The following is a 14,639-nucleotide window of genomic DNA, read 5'->3' on the forward strand; positions in this document are numbered from 1 at the left end:
TTTAGAGGCTAAATGCCAAGAATGACAGCCAGAGACCTTGAGTTCCATTCTTATCCCAGCCTGGCTTGTTAAGTGATGCTAACTCTCTGGGGATGCTGTGAAGTCAAATAAAGACTCTTTAAGCAGGCTCCAGCACACAGATGGGCTTAGAACTTTAGGCTCTTTTACCAGAAATGAGCACTGTAGGTAGGCAATGACTTTGAGTCCCAGGCTAGCCCAGGCAAGGAAGGTAACTCATGACAGAGACCCCAGGCTTCCAAAGTCTCCCTTGGAGTACTAGCCAATATTTAAGTTTAGTATGGCTTCCTCAAGGAAGATTTCTTTGGCAGTCCCCATTCCAAGCACAATTCATAGATCTTCTCCACTGTCCTCTGTCCCTTCACTCCATGCAGTCTCAGGCCAACTGCTATAAGGTTGTAGCAATGGGAAAAGGGTGAGAAGAGGGGTCCCAACTTTCCAAGCCTCCCTTTCTTATCTGCTGGCTGTATCATAAGACCATAGATTATAGGGCCAAAGCAGTTGGATTGCTTCAAGAGGATGAGGGTAAGTGAGGGAAGGGAGGGACTTAAAGAGGTGATGGTGAAGAGAAACAGTCCTACTTTGGTGTCTCCCAGTCCCTGCTGGAGCAGACACAGGGAATGAGGTGAAGGACAAAGACTGTGCTTTGGAGTTGTGACTTGGAAAGGTGGGACCCCTCTTCTCACCCTTTTCCCACTGCTACACCCTTGTAGCAGTTAGCCTGAGACTGCACGGAATGAAGGGACAGAGGACAATGGGGAAAATTCATGAATTGTGCTTGAAATGGGGACTGCCAAAGAAAGCCTCTCTGAGGAAGCCATGTTCAACTTAAATATTGAAAGATGAGTAGAAATCAGTTAGCAAAAAGTGTGGAAGATTATTAAACCAGGCATAGGAGCAGCCTGTGAAGAGACCTGGAGTCCAACAAGCCCACCATATTTTTAAGGAAACAGAAGAAGCCAGAGTAGCATAAGACAAAGACTTGTGCAAGATGAGACTGGAAAAGTTGAGGGAAGTCCATGCAGAACTTCCTAGGCCACACTCAGAACTGTAGGGAGGTCACTGCGAAGTGCTTTAAGGAGCAAGGTGGCATGACCAGGCATGTTATATTTAAAACAACCTCTTTACCTACTGTGTGAAGAATGGACTAAAGGGACCATGATGGGATCAGAGAGATAAAGTAGGAAGCTATTGCAGTCATCCAAGCAAGAGATGCTGATGGGATTGGCTAGGTTGGTAACAGAAGAGACAGAGAGAAGTAGACTACTGAGAAGATTTTTGCTCAAACACTGAATTATGTATTTAAGAGGTTGTATTAGGGCACCACAGAGACACAGAATCAATAGGATGTGTGTGTGTGTGTGTGTGTGTGTGTGTGTGTGTAGAAAGAGAGATTAAACAGAGATATATAGGTATATCTATTTGCTGTTGACCTTTGAACAACATGGGTTTAGACTATGAGTCCACTTATATACAGAAGATTTTCAATAAATAAACAGTCAGCCCTCCATATCCCCAGGTTTTGCATTTGCATATTCAACCAACCTAGGATCAAAAACAGTATTTTTGATCTGCAGCTTAGAATCCATGGATATGGAGGGCTGATTATATGCATTGTTCTTCGCCATTTTGTATAAGGTACTTGATCATCGAGGATTTTTATATCTGCTGGGGGCGGTGTGGTGGGTGGGGGGAAACTATGGGAGTATGGAGTCCTGGAAACCAAGGGAGTAAAGTCTTTCTAGATGGAGAGAGAAGACAATGATATGAAATGCTTCCAAGTAGTCAAATAACGAAGAGTGAAGCGGATTCATTGGATCTGGCTGCCAGGGGGTCATTGGTGACCTTGACCTGGGTGATTTCAGCTGAGTGATGGATGAAAAAGTCAGACTCGAATGAGGAGAGGAACATTTGGGAGATGAAAGAATGGAGACAGTATGCATGGGAGGGTGACTATCAGGGTGTTAAGGGAGGACAGTCGCATGAGTAAGGACAGGTTTTTGTTTGTTTGTTTTAATATTCAGGTCACTTAAATTAAGCAACTATTCAATGAGCTCCTACCACAAGTCAGGCAGTCCACAGGGGAGACAGACAGGGGTGAGAGAAACCGACAAGGTGCTGGGAAAGATGTGACAATATTTCCATGCCAAATTGAATCATCCTGGAGAGGTGAGGAGCTGAAGGCCCAGAAGAATGCAGAGAGATCACTGATAGAGTTGGAGCTGGAGCCACCAGCCTTGCTAGTGGCATGGACAGCTTGTCTTTTGCAAAGGGTGAGTCAGAAGGCCTTGTTGACTGTGGGAAAATCCTAGAAGCTTGGACTTTAAGCACTAGCTCTGCTAGGAGCTGAGTGCTTCACATTCCATGAGCCCTAACCTGTTTTTTCTAGGCAGGATCACTGAGGTACATTGTCTGGTGTCACCCAGCTAAGTGAGAAGCTAGGACTCAAATTCCATGATGAAGGGAAGGGCCTCTAGGACTGTAGAACTAGGCTCTGATTCACCTCACCCTCCTGGTGTGCCTGCTGGCTCTGTCTTATAGGGGTGAAGGCATGTTAGAGTGAGATAGGTCAGGAGGATGTTTACTGAAATTCTCTTGAGCCAATTCCTCCCTGGGACCTCCCCCTGTTTTAGCAAGGACCTTGGATTGCCAGTCTGAAGACATCGGTTTACATAGAAGCCTTGCCACTGAATTGCTAAGTGAACTGAGTCATCTCCCAGCCCTCTCTGAGCACCAGCTGGTCCATCCGTAAAATATGGGATACTGAGAAGAGTGTCTGCTTCATAAGCTTGTCACTAGTTTCTTGTCTGAAAAAACAAGCAGCTTCTCAGGCCTGCTACTCCTCTCCTCCATGTCTTTATCCAGCTCAGAGTGGAGGCTGCTGCTTGTGCTTTTGAGGTGGTCAGTGTCTGAGACTTTGCACCACTTTTTCCACCTCTTCATTATTGTTGGCCACTTTCCTTTGGCCTCTGATTCTCCTGAATTTTACATACACATCACATTTCAGCCACTGGGTATGAAAACAATAAAAAGCAGATGCATTTCGACCTGAGGAGTCACCCCACAGGCAAAGTTGAGGGCTCTTCAAAGTCACCTTGTCCAATCCCCTCCCTGGGGGCCAGGAAAGAGTTCCTTCCCCGCTTACTTCCCTGTACATGGGCAAAATTGACCAAATAGACAAGTGACTAAACCCCTCTGAGTTTCCAAAGTTGCTGCCAGCTTTTGGGGGAAGAAATTCTTGGGCTAGCAGAGAAGAAGAAGGAGAAGCAGAAGCATCAGCTAGACATGGCCAGCATTTCCACCCAACTTGGAGAAGACTTTTCTACCAATCTGAGCCCCCTTGAGAGGTAGTGAGTTATCCTGGAGGTGTGCAGTCAGAGGCTGCAGGTGCTAGGGAAAATGGTCAGGCCCTTCCTCTTAGGTTGATAAAGTTCTAGGGAATCATCACACTCCTAAGGAGACAGTAGGTGGCAGGACGAAGGACAGGGCCACCACAAAAACAAACCCTGCTAATGCCCTCACAGATCCATGGACTTTCTGCCAACTCATGTGTTTCTATCTGCCCTCTAGAGCATGAGGTCCATGAGGATAGGGACCCTGTCCTTATTTCCAGTGTCTGGCACTCAGTCAGTTTTGATTCAAAACAGCCATATTGAATGAGAGCAGCCCACACTTGGAAATCTAAATGTCCCCTGTAACCTCCTGCTGGTTGCCTTGTTCCCATGAGGGGTGGGTTCCAAGGGCTACCCAAGGTCCTGCCACTTATTTCCTTCTTTCTGCTCATGAGGTGACCCTCCTTTCCTAGCCAGCTCAGTCCCTGAAGTTTGCTCCTCTGTCCTTCCTGTCTCTTTAAGGAAATAAGATAACTGCAAGGCTCTGGTAGTCCCCCTTCCCCTTCCCCTCTGGCTGGGGGAGGGCCTGGGGCTCCAGGGATGACCTCAGGACTAGCTCCTTCCAGGAGCAGGAAGGAAAATTGTTTACAGATTCATAAGTTTTATTATCAAGTGGAGAGGAAGCTCCCAGTTGCCAAGGAAATCTGGGTTTGTAGCCAAAATCCGATTTTCTTGCTTGGGTTTGGGATTATAGCTGCCTGAGATGGGGCTCTATGAAGAGGAGGCAGCAGACAATCATGCCCATTGGCTTTTTAAATTCCTTTCTCTTTTTCTCTTTCTCTTTCTTTCTTTCTTTCTTTCTTTCTTTCTTTCTTTCTTTCTTTCTTTCTTTCTTTCTTTCTTTCTTTCTTTCTTTCTTTCTTTCTTTCTTTCTCTCTCTCTCTCTCTCTCTCTCTTTCTTTCTTTCTTTCTTCTTTCTTTCTTCCTTTCTTCCTTTCCTTTTCCTTCCTTACTCCCTCCCTCCCTCCCTCCCTCCCTCCCTCCCTCCCTCCCTCCCTCCCTCCCTCCCTCCCTCCCTCCCTTCCTTCCTTCCTTCCTTCCTTCCTTCCTTCCTTCCTTCCTTCCTTCCTTCCTTCCTTCCTTCCTTCTCTCTTTCTTCCTTTCTCTCTTTCTTTCTTTCTTTCTTTAGCCCAATCTTCCATATGAAGGTGGGGATCTGAGGCTCAGAGCAGGGGAAACAACTTGCCTAAGGTGACTCAGTGTCAGAACTAGAAGTAACTCCCAGGTGTGCTGACCCTGGGCCTGGGTCCTTGTCAACTACCACTACTGCTTGCAAGGTAGCACACAGGCCATCAGACCTCAAGCTGTTAGAGAATCTGAATAGAGTACATGGCTGGTTAAGCAGCTGGAAGAGGCCAGTGGTGGACACATGTGGTGGGGCAGGCAGAGAGACAGACACAAGACAAGGGCAGACAGATAGGAAGGCAACACCTGCCTGTGTTGCACACCTGTTCTGTGGGTGGCTGGATGCCCTCTAGATTTCAGCACAAACTTGGATGCAATTAATTGTGTTTGTTTGGTCCCCAGTAGAGGCTCTGTGCTCACGAACACCTTTAGGGAAGATTATGATATGTTTTCTTTGGAGATGCTTAGCTTGAATGGAGAGAGAGCTTTTGCCCCCATCCCTTTCTGTTAATAAAGGTGCTTTTATTTCAGTAAAGATCCAAGCCCTCCAGCAGACATTCACAGAAAAGGAACAGAGAAGATCAATAAGCATATGAAAAATTGCTCAGGTTTATTCATAATTAAAGAAATATAAATTAAAGCAACAATGCAATAGCTATCATTTTTCACCCATCATAATGATGCCTTTTAGAAAATTTTATAATACAGTATATTGATAATGCTATGAAGAATCTAGCACTTTCTTCCTTCGGTGAGGTCTCACTTGGTGCAGTCTCTTCAGAGGGAACATTGATAATATCAGTCAATATCAGTCAAAATTGTCAACACACATATCCTAGGACCCCACAATACCTCTTCTAAGCACTTACTCTACAAAATCATGTACCCATGTATGCAGAGGAATGGGCAGTAAAGCTGACTGCAACATTGTTTATAAAAGTGAAAAGCTCTAGACATCCAAAATGTCCATGAGCAGATCAATAAACTGTGGTGCAGCTGTGCAGCAAAATTCTGTGCTGTGTTTAAAAGATGTGAGGTACATTTCTTTTGACATGGAAGATTCCCCAAGGGACACAGTGCACTTAAAGTAAGTTGCAGAATAACATGTATCTCAAATGTATGATCTCATTTGTGTAAAACATGGCAAACATACACACACACACTTAAGCCAGATGTTCTCTAGATTCCCACCCTCCCCTTCCCAGAAGTATCTGTCTAACTTCTGAGGTGGTAAGAGCTTTGGGTCCCTGGCCCTCTCCACTGGGGGCTTTCCACAGGGGTCCAGGTCACTGCAGCCCATCACTTACACTTGGCCATGGGCCATTCTCCTGGTCCCCATAAGGTTTGGCAAATCTCTCTGTTCTCTGGATACTCTAGTCCTTCAGGCCCCCAAGGCTGACATATGAGAAAGTGGGGGGTTTTCAGAGTGTTTGGAATGAGAATTTGGGGCAATTTCAGAAGAAAATTATGATAGAGGGAAAAGTTTAGCCTGCTGTAGAGACATATTAAGGAAAAAATTCAAGACCTTTCCTCTGTCTGCCCTTAAAGAAGCCACATATCCTTTGCACTCTCTGGACAGCTTGCCTGCAGCAGTTCACCTCTTATGTACATGCTCTTCTCCAACATAAATCTCCCCCACCAAAAAAAAAAAAAAAGTGAGAAAGAAACAGCATGCAAATTTTGTTTCCCACACCCCAGCCATCCTTGGTGCCCAAGGTGAAATGTCAGGGTTTCTGGGTCTCATTGGGAGGTTGGAAGGGAAGTTTCCCCACCCATTTTGCTTGGCTTTAGGTAGTGGATTCTTTTGCCACCAGGAGTCAGTGCTTCTGCATGCACCTGACCTAGTGCTCCAGTGCCCAGGAAGCCCCAACTGATCAAGACCAGTTGGCAGTCAGAAGATAATCTGATCTGAAGTTAATAATGCAAAGTCTTGCTTGTGCCTATCCACACTATTTCAACTCTGCTGACTTCAGTGTTCTCCCAATCCAGCCACCCTGTAGGGAGAGGATTGTTAACTTTACCATCCAATGAGGAGATTCAGGCCCCAAGAAAGGAAAGACTTGCTCAAGCTCAAATATTGAGATCGTGGTGAGGATGGACAGAGCATAGGGTTGCCAGATAAAATCCAGATACCCAGATAAATGTGAATGTCAGATAAACTGTGAATAATTTTAGTAAGACGTCTCAAATGTTGCATGGAGCATTTTACACTAAAAAGAATTATTTATTGTTTATTTGAGATTCAAATTCAGTTGACATCCTGTATTTTTATTTTCTCAATCTGGCAAGCCTGGTCTGGCAGAAACCCATGGCTCCTGTTTCCCAAGCTCCTGAGTCCCACAGAGTACACTTCTCTGCCCCTAAGGTGCCCATAGAAAGCTCAGATTTCATGACAGTTGCTCTGCTGGAGATAGGAAAGGCTCCTTCAAGGGCCCTCAGGAATGCAGGTAGGGCTTATGTCAGCTCTGCTCCAAAACTTGCTTAGAGAAGGTGGTGAAATCTTGGCTGCCTGTTGCCGTCCCTGGCCCCAACTGTCTAGCTCTGGGACCAATCTCTCTGGAGCAGAGTTGACAGGGGTGAGGGGGACAGGAAGAGATTAACCTAAGAATTTATATACACATATGCATAGCCCATGGACACAGGCAATAGTGTGGTGAAGGCCTGGGGTGGGGCAGGGACTGGGTGGAGGGGAGAAAGGGAGGAAATGGGGGACATCTGTAATACTGTCAACAATATATCAAACAAACAAACAAATAGCCTCCTCTTCCCCTAAGCTTTGGAGATGTTCTGAAGAGCTGAAAGTTCCCAAAGGCTGACCCATAGAGCCTTTGGTGGTCGTATCATCCAAGGGTTCTCAGAGAAAATGAACCAATAAGATGAATGAATATATATGCACATGTGTATGTGTATGTATATAGAAATTTACTTTAAGAAATTGATTCATACCATTGTGGGGCTAGGCAAGTCCAAAATTTGCAGGGAAGGCCAGCAGGCTGGAATCTTAAGCAGAGGTTGATGCTGAAGTCTTGAGACAGAATTTCTTCTCTAGGTAACCTCAGTGTATGCTTTTAAGGCCTTCCAACTGATTGGATGAGGCCAACCCACATTATCAAAGGTTAGTAGTCTTCTTAAAGTCCACTGACTGCAAATATTAATCACAGCTATAAAATATCTTCACAACAATATCCAGACTAGTGTTTGATGGAATAACTGGGGACTGTAAAGGTTTCCAGTGGCCACAACTTCACAGTGTTCTAATCAGTAAAGAAGCTAAGGGAGAATTTGAACTTAGATCAGAGCTGTGCAGGGTCTGGAAACCCCAGAGGCTCCAGTGCTGACAAGCAGGTCCCTCCTCCTCTGCTTTTCTCTCCTTTGGTTCTCATTGTTCCTGCACAGGCTGACTCAGGGCATCCAAAGACCATCTCCCCTGCCTGGGAACTATGTAATGGGGGAGGCAGGATATGCTCTGCAGAGGATACCTCCAGAGGATGCCTCTAACCAGAGTTGAGCTTTCAGAAGACATGGCCTGGGATCTAACCCTGCTTTGGCCACTGATTGACTCTGGGGTCCTGTGCCAGTCCTTGCCTCTCTCTAGAAATTATGGAAGGTGAGCCCCACTTGCACCCCAATACAGTCAAATCAGATGGCCTGAGAGCCAGGGAAGTTCTCACAGGCAAAAGTTCTGGGCCTTATCTCTTCTCCTATGTTGCTTACAGAGTAGCAGGGAGAAGGCCACGGACACAGCCAACAAGATACAGCAGGAACAGAAGGTGCTGGTCCAATGTTTGAGTCCAAATGGAACTCTGGCTCCACCCCTATGTCAGGATATATTTTCTTGAGTTCTGACCCTTTGAAGGGCTGCTTTTCTGAGTGCTTCCTCTCTGCCTTGCTCCCTGTCCATTCCTGGGTGTAGCTTACAAGTGAACAGCTGGTTGTGATGGCAGGAGGCCCCCCTAACATCAAGGAAGAGATAGAAATGTCCATGGATGAAGATCTGGTTCCTGGAAACTATGGGCAAAGTCAAGAGCACCTGGTTATAGCAGGTGAGGATCCCCTGAAATGTCCCTTCCCTCAGGTGTCTGCACCTGTGCATGTGTGATGGAGGAAGTGTTTGTGTGGCTGGGCAGACACTCATATATATGCATGTATATGTTTGAATGCATGTGTGGGTATATGTGACTGTGCTTTGGTATGTATATACATGTATTGTGGCTTGAGTGACAGAGAGCTGGGGGTAAAGGGATTGATGTGAACATTTTACAATCCATGAGGGAGGAGGGTGGGACAAATATGTTTGGTCCCTTCGCCTCTCCTTCATCCAAGCCACCACTGTATCTACTGCAAAACATTCAGAGGGCTTAATTTATAAGAGCAATCAGGTCAATTCTCTTTCTTAACTCTCCAGTGCCTTCTCCTGCCCTTTAGAGTGAAATCTAAACTCCTTACCATGATCTACAAGATATGATCAAAGTCACCTTCTCAACATATCTCATGCTGTGGCATGGTGACCCAGTCTACACTGAACTTATGTTTGTTTTTATACTACCCCAAGACTGGTTCTTCCTCACAGCCCATGTGCTAGCTGTTCCTTCTTTCAGGAATGCTGTTTCCTTAGATTTTCCATGGCTGACTTTTTTTTCTTGTTTGGGTCTCTATCTCAATGTTGTTTTTTACTTTTCCAGAAGTAGCTCCTTCCTTCTGTCATGTTAGCCTGTTTTTATCATTTTGGACACATATGTCTCTTGATTTGAACTTAAAGTGATGGCTTGTTTTCTGTTTTGCCCCCTTATTCCTCTTGTATATGCACAGATAGTCAGTTTCTTGATTGCTGCGATCTTGTCTCTTGGTCATTGCTCTCTCCCCAGTAACTTACCTCAGAACTTGACCCTCAGTAAATACTTGCCAATCTGTTGAACAGATGAACAAACTGGGACCTGGGGTTGGCCAGTGGACAGCAGTGAATGGATGTTGAGTGATTCCTAAGAAGTTTTGAGACCCAAACTCTTTCTGGTGTGTCCTATGCCCAGGAAGCCTTGGTAAAGCCTCTACGGGTATTCTTGGGGCCTTTGTTCTTCTCCCCAGAAATAATAGAGCATGGACCCCGGTCCCTGGGTATCTCTCAGCGGCGACAGAAGTTGGAATCAAAGGATGCTGGCTCTGCTGCAGGCCAACGCATTTGGAATATGACTGCCTGCCGGCCCAAGAAAGTGGTACTCTATGGGGCCCTTGGCACGTGGTGGCTGGGTTGGGGTTGGTAGTACTGGCTATAGGGGCTCCAGCCTGATGATGGTAGTTTGTGCAGGGTGAGATGTTGACTTGGGAGGAGGAGGAAGCAAGCAAATGAGGACAGGGACATCCAGCAAGAGGTCAGAGCCATCTTTTGGTAGGCTGGGAGTTCAACCTTGAGAGTCCAGAATGCCTGAGAACATATTGCTTGGGGAGTACATATATACTTTATTCTGCAAAACTCCAGTTTGTGTGAAATGACACTTCCTTTTATTAAAAAAATAAATAAGTATATATTGCTTTCTATATATCTTAATATATCTATATTTCTATACTTATATATAGAAATAGAAATATTTTAAATACAAATATATTTAAATAAAAAATTATATATCTCAGGGTTGAGACAATGGTAAGGCAAGTGAGGTTCCTATGCTTTCTGGCTGTTAGGAAATTCAGTCAATGGAATCTGACCATTTTTGTAGCTAATCCTTTAAGCTACATTCACCATGGGTGAGGAAACATTCTAGGGAAAAAAATGTTGGCCATATTGTTGCAAAGGACACTGAGAAAAGTCAGCTCATTTGTAGAGAAGAAAGATCTGTTTGTTCTAGGGAATCATTTGAGTCCAGTATTTCTGTAGCCAATTCTGTTAGCTACATTGGGTAAAGAAAAGTTTTAGAAAAATGGTTGTTACACTGTTGCAAATGTTCCTGGGGAAAGGCAACAAGGTTGGAGAGCAGGACCACCTGATTGTTCTAGGGAAGGATTAAGACAAATGTTGAAATGATTCAACCTTCAATGAATAAACAGAAAAAGAACTCCCAGGTCAGAGACCTCCTGGGAATAAAAATAAGTCAGACATATTGAATTGGCATCCTGTGTCCAAAGGCTGAAGCCAAATCAAGCTGCTCCAACAGACCAGGCTCCATCCAGCAAGCCACTTACGGCCCTAAAACTGAGGGAGTGGTGGTAATGGTATAACATATGGATTAATTAATGTTACCTGTTAGGACCAAATAAATGCACTTTTAAAAAGTAAAATCAGCCCTAGCTGGTTTGGTTCAGTGGCTACAGTGTCGGCCTGCGGACTGAAGGGTCCTGGATTCGATTCTGGCCAAGGGCACATACCCAGGTTGCAAGCACCATTCCTGGCCTTGGTCAGGAAGGGTGCAGGAGGCAAACAACTGATGTGTCTCTCTCACATCGATGTTTCTCTCTTTATTCTCTCCCATCCACTCTCTATAAAAAGCAATGGAAAAAATACCTTCAGGTAAGGATTAAAACAACAACAACAATAAAATCATTATATGGACCTTAGAAATAAATTTAGACATTTAGAATTAAGAAATTTATCTTCTATTTATCCATTATTTTGGAGTAAAGAAAAACAATGAAACTATTACTGCCTCTAAGAGAACCAAAACATGAAAGGACAAAAAATAATAATACTGTTCTGCTGATTCTGGGGGAAAAAGTAATGTGTCTTAAAAAGTACATGAAAATAAAGATAACACTTTTAAAATTAATTAACAGAGGAGCTTGGACTTTCAGCAGTTCATAGATTTTCCTAATCTCCATCAAATTTATATAAAGCTCTTATGTTCTAAACTGTATATAATTCTAAATAGAGGTTTTCTAAAATAATCAAGACAATTGTTTTTGAAGTTAGACCTGTTTAATGAAGGGTGATGAAAATAAATTATCACTGAAATACAGATGTTATTAAATTAATTCTTATTACATTAATGTGTTAAAACAAACTATGATATCACCAACTAAGAAACAAACTCTAGCTACCTGTCACTAACCCTCTGTTCCATGTATATTAACTGTTTCAGTTAATGCCCCTGTTTTTCTTTCCACCCTGGTCCTGAAGACCACCCCAGTGTCCCTGCAGCCTCCGAGTCTGGATCCTCTCTGGGCGCTGCCAGATTGGGGGGGGGGGGTTCCTCCTCAGCTGCTCCTCATCTGCTTGTGAGCCACACTGAGGCTTGCTTCATTCACCTTCATCTTCCTTATTCGTACTTTCTGAATTCTACAATGTTGTTGAACTCTTTCATTCTCTGTTGCCTCTACCATTATCTACTTTCTTATAGGCTTATACCATTTTGCTGTCTTCAGTGTCACTTCAATGTAGTCTTAAGGGGAAAGTGTCAAATATGAGAGGTATCACAGTGTACTTATTAAGAGCACAAACTCTTTAACAAAATGTCCTGGGTTCAAATTACTGCTCAGGTACTTACCAGTTATGCTATGTGAGCAAGTTATTTGACCTCTTGTGTCTCAATGTTCTCATCTTTCAAAATGGGGCAATAGTAATGCCTGTTTCAAAGGGTCATGATGAAGATTTAATGGCTTGATATTGGTAAGGGTTTAGAGGATGACATGGTTCCTAGCATGTCATAAGTGTGTTTTAAATAAGCATCTTGTGAGATATTTCATCTTGCTCTGGAAAAACAGAACTGAGATTCAAACCCAGGTGGGTATGTCATGCTCTGTTCCTCTAGCTCACACTGGCTCTTTAAGGCACGAGAGACCTGGCCCAGAGCTCTGGCCCAGAGACATCCACTCTAGAAAGCCATTAGGAAATGGATAGAAATGAAAGACATCGAGATGGCTGGGCTGACCCAGAGAAAGAGAAGGAGGCTATGGTTTCCCAGTAGCCAGGCTTCTACCCTGAGTTCTGATACCATGTGTCTCTGGGAAGTGCAGTCACCTCTCTAGGAATCAATTTCCTTGGCTCTAAAATCCATGTTTTCTGTTCTCCTTCTGTGGTTGCTGAGACTCAGCTGATTCCTGCAGGTGACAGTGCTGGCAAAACACAAGGTCCCCTATTACTGCTTTTCCTTCACTGCAGCTTAGATGACCAGGAGCTACTGAGGATCATGGTGTGGGTGGGGTGGTGGCAGGCAGCCAACTTGTGAGGTTCTCAGGCTCCCCTAATGGTATGAAGCTTCAAGCCCCTGATTCTGGAGGATCAGATACCATGTGACTCTTGGGCAAAGTGTGGGGCAAAGTGTGGAGCAGCCACATTTCTAAGCTGGGGCTGAGGTTACTTTGGTCATTCTTTTACTTAGGGTACGCAGCTGCCAATACGCAGAATATCAAGAGAACCAGACTATGGAGATGTTCATCCTCAGGAGTATCCTGGTGGCTTCCAAAGCATGAGATTCCATTATGAGCGGTAAGAAACCCTGCAAGGGAACAGGATGAGCTTTTGGGGCAGGGACCAGGGTGGGTCAGAGGGTTTGGCAAGCAGACAGGTCAGGGGCTTGTGGGCAGATGGCCATGATTATTGGAGACCTGTTACCTCCTCATCACACTTCCTGAGCCTTCTTGCCCCTTGCCCATTTAAGCCTTCCAAATGCTCTCCAGCTGGGCTGGGCCAGGTCCTAGCCCACAGGCCCTAGGATCTGCTTACTAAAAAAAAGGAAGGACTAGAGGCTGGCAGAGTCACTGTCTAGAGAAGCTCCCGATGTTACCCGCTTGCCCTCATAGCCTTCCTGTGTTTCCTGCCAAGCCTGGCCTGGAACAACCAGCAGCTCTGGCTTCTGTCTTTTCTTATTTCCCAGCAACTCAGAGGCAGATATGATTGCAGAGATTGGCCTGGAAGAGGTAAATGGACTGGAGATGGAACTAATGAGAAAACAGGTGAGAGCCTGCTGTGCTGGGGACTCGCTTGGAGGACAGAGCAGAATCATGGTGTTTGGGGGGCAGGTGGGCCTCAACAGTGGTAAATCCATCCTCCTTGAGATTGTACAGCCATTCCAGTCATCTTACCATCTATCAGTTGAAGTGCGGTCAGGCTCTCCTCCCCTACCTCTCAATCCCCATGGCTCCCGAGTCCAATCTTGCTGCCAGCCTTAAACCTGCCTTAAAGAGAAGAGAAAAGGATGACAAAGAGGGAAACTAAGAGGATGGTGGCATTTATGCAGAAAGAATGGCTCTGAGGTCTGAGATAGGGGTCTTCTTGGGTGGGCAGAGACTGCAGCAGTCATGGGCATGGATGTGGGCATCGAGGGCTATCAGTCTAGTGGTCCTCTCTGTCCCCTGAGTGTCACCCTACCTTGGAGCCTCCACTCCAGTGCTGCTGCTTCCAGCACACCAGCCCTCGTCAGGATTAAATGCCCTTCCCTGCTCACCCTGCACAGCTGGGAAGGGCTGGCTTCATTCAGGCAACTTGATGCATTCAGAAGAGGGTGCAAAGCAGCTGGGTCTGCCAACACAGGCCGCCCAACCCACTCCATGCCCCTGGTCTCAGCTGCTTCTTATCCAAAGGCAGTTTGGCCGGCCTCCCAAAGGCAACAAAGCCCCTTCCCATTCTAACTCCATATGTTTTATAACTGGTGGGCTGTGGGCTTCCCTAGAACAGCTTTGTTTACCAGCCTGCTCTTGGTTTCTCTGCAGCTGCGAGTGATCAATGAGCGTCTGTACACCTTGGAGGACCAGGAAGTCACCAGACGCCAGAGGGAAGTTGTGTTCTTCACCATGCTGCTGTCAGTCTGCATTGCTAACCTGTGGCTGTGGATGCGCCAGTGATGTTTTACCTGCCATCCTACCGACAGAGCTCTCTCCTCCTTCCCCTTATTCTTTTATTTCCCTGAGCCACCCTTGGCCTTCCTCCTTATGTCTCCCAGCAATTCCCAGCAGCAGCAGCATCAGGGCCATTTTCCAAGTCTAGTTAGACCCCCTGCTAGGGGAGGCCTTAGCTGCTGGGAATTGCAGGAAGATCTGAATGGGCTGAGATGCAGCCATTTGGAAGGTGAGAGGTTACTGCCACAGTAACATCAGTGGCAGGTACTTCCTGCTTGTCCATCAAGACTCCATGGTGACCATCTTGTTCCTTCGGTTCCATCCTATGTGGCAAGGGCTTGG

At 45.5% G+C, this 14,639-nt stretch overlaps 1 protein-coding gene across 1 annotated transcript; it reads left to right on the forward strand.

The window, feature by feature from the left end:
• Positions 1-8,472: 8,472 nt before the first annotated feature.
• FATE1 (fetal and adult testis expressed 1) lies at positions 8,473-14,303 on the forward strand (the record flags this gene model as incomplete). The annotated part of the gene is made up of 5 exons (XM_081125390.1): positions 8,473-8,578; positions 9,618-9,745; positions 12,842-12,948; positions 13,337-13,415; positions 14,172-14,303. 5 exons carry the CDS (start codon positions 8,473-8,475, stop codon positions 14,301-14,303), a joined length of 552 nt encoding a protein of 183 aa, XP_080981516.1.
• Between the last annotated feature and the right edge of the window lie 336 nt (positions 14,304-14,639).

This window comes from Miniopterus schreibersii (genome assembly GCF_964146895.1).
Source record: "Miniopterus schreibersii genome assembly, chromosome: X".
In the NCBI taxonomy this organism is placed as follows: domain Eukaryota; kingdom Metazoa; phylum Chordata; class Mammalia; order Chiroptera; family Miniopteridae; genus Miniopterus; species Miniopterus schreibersii.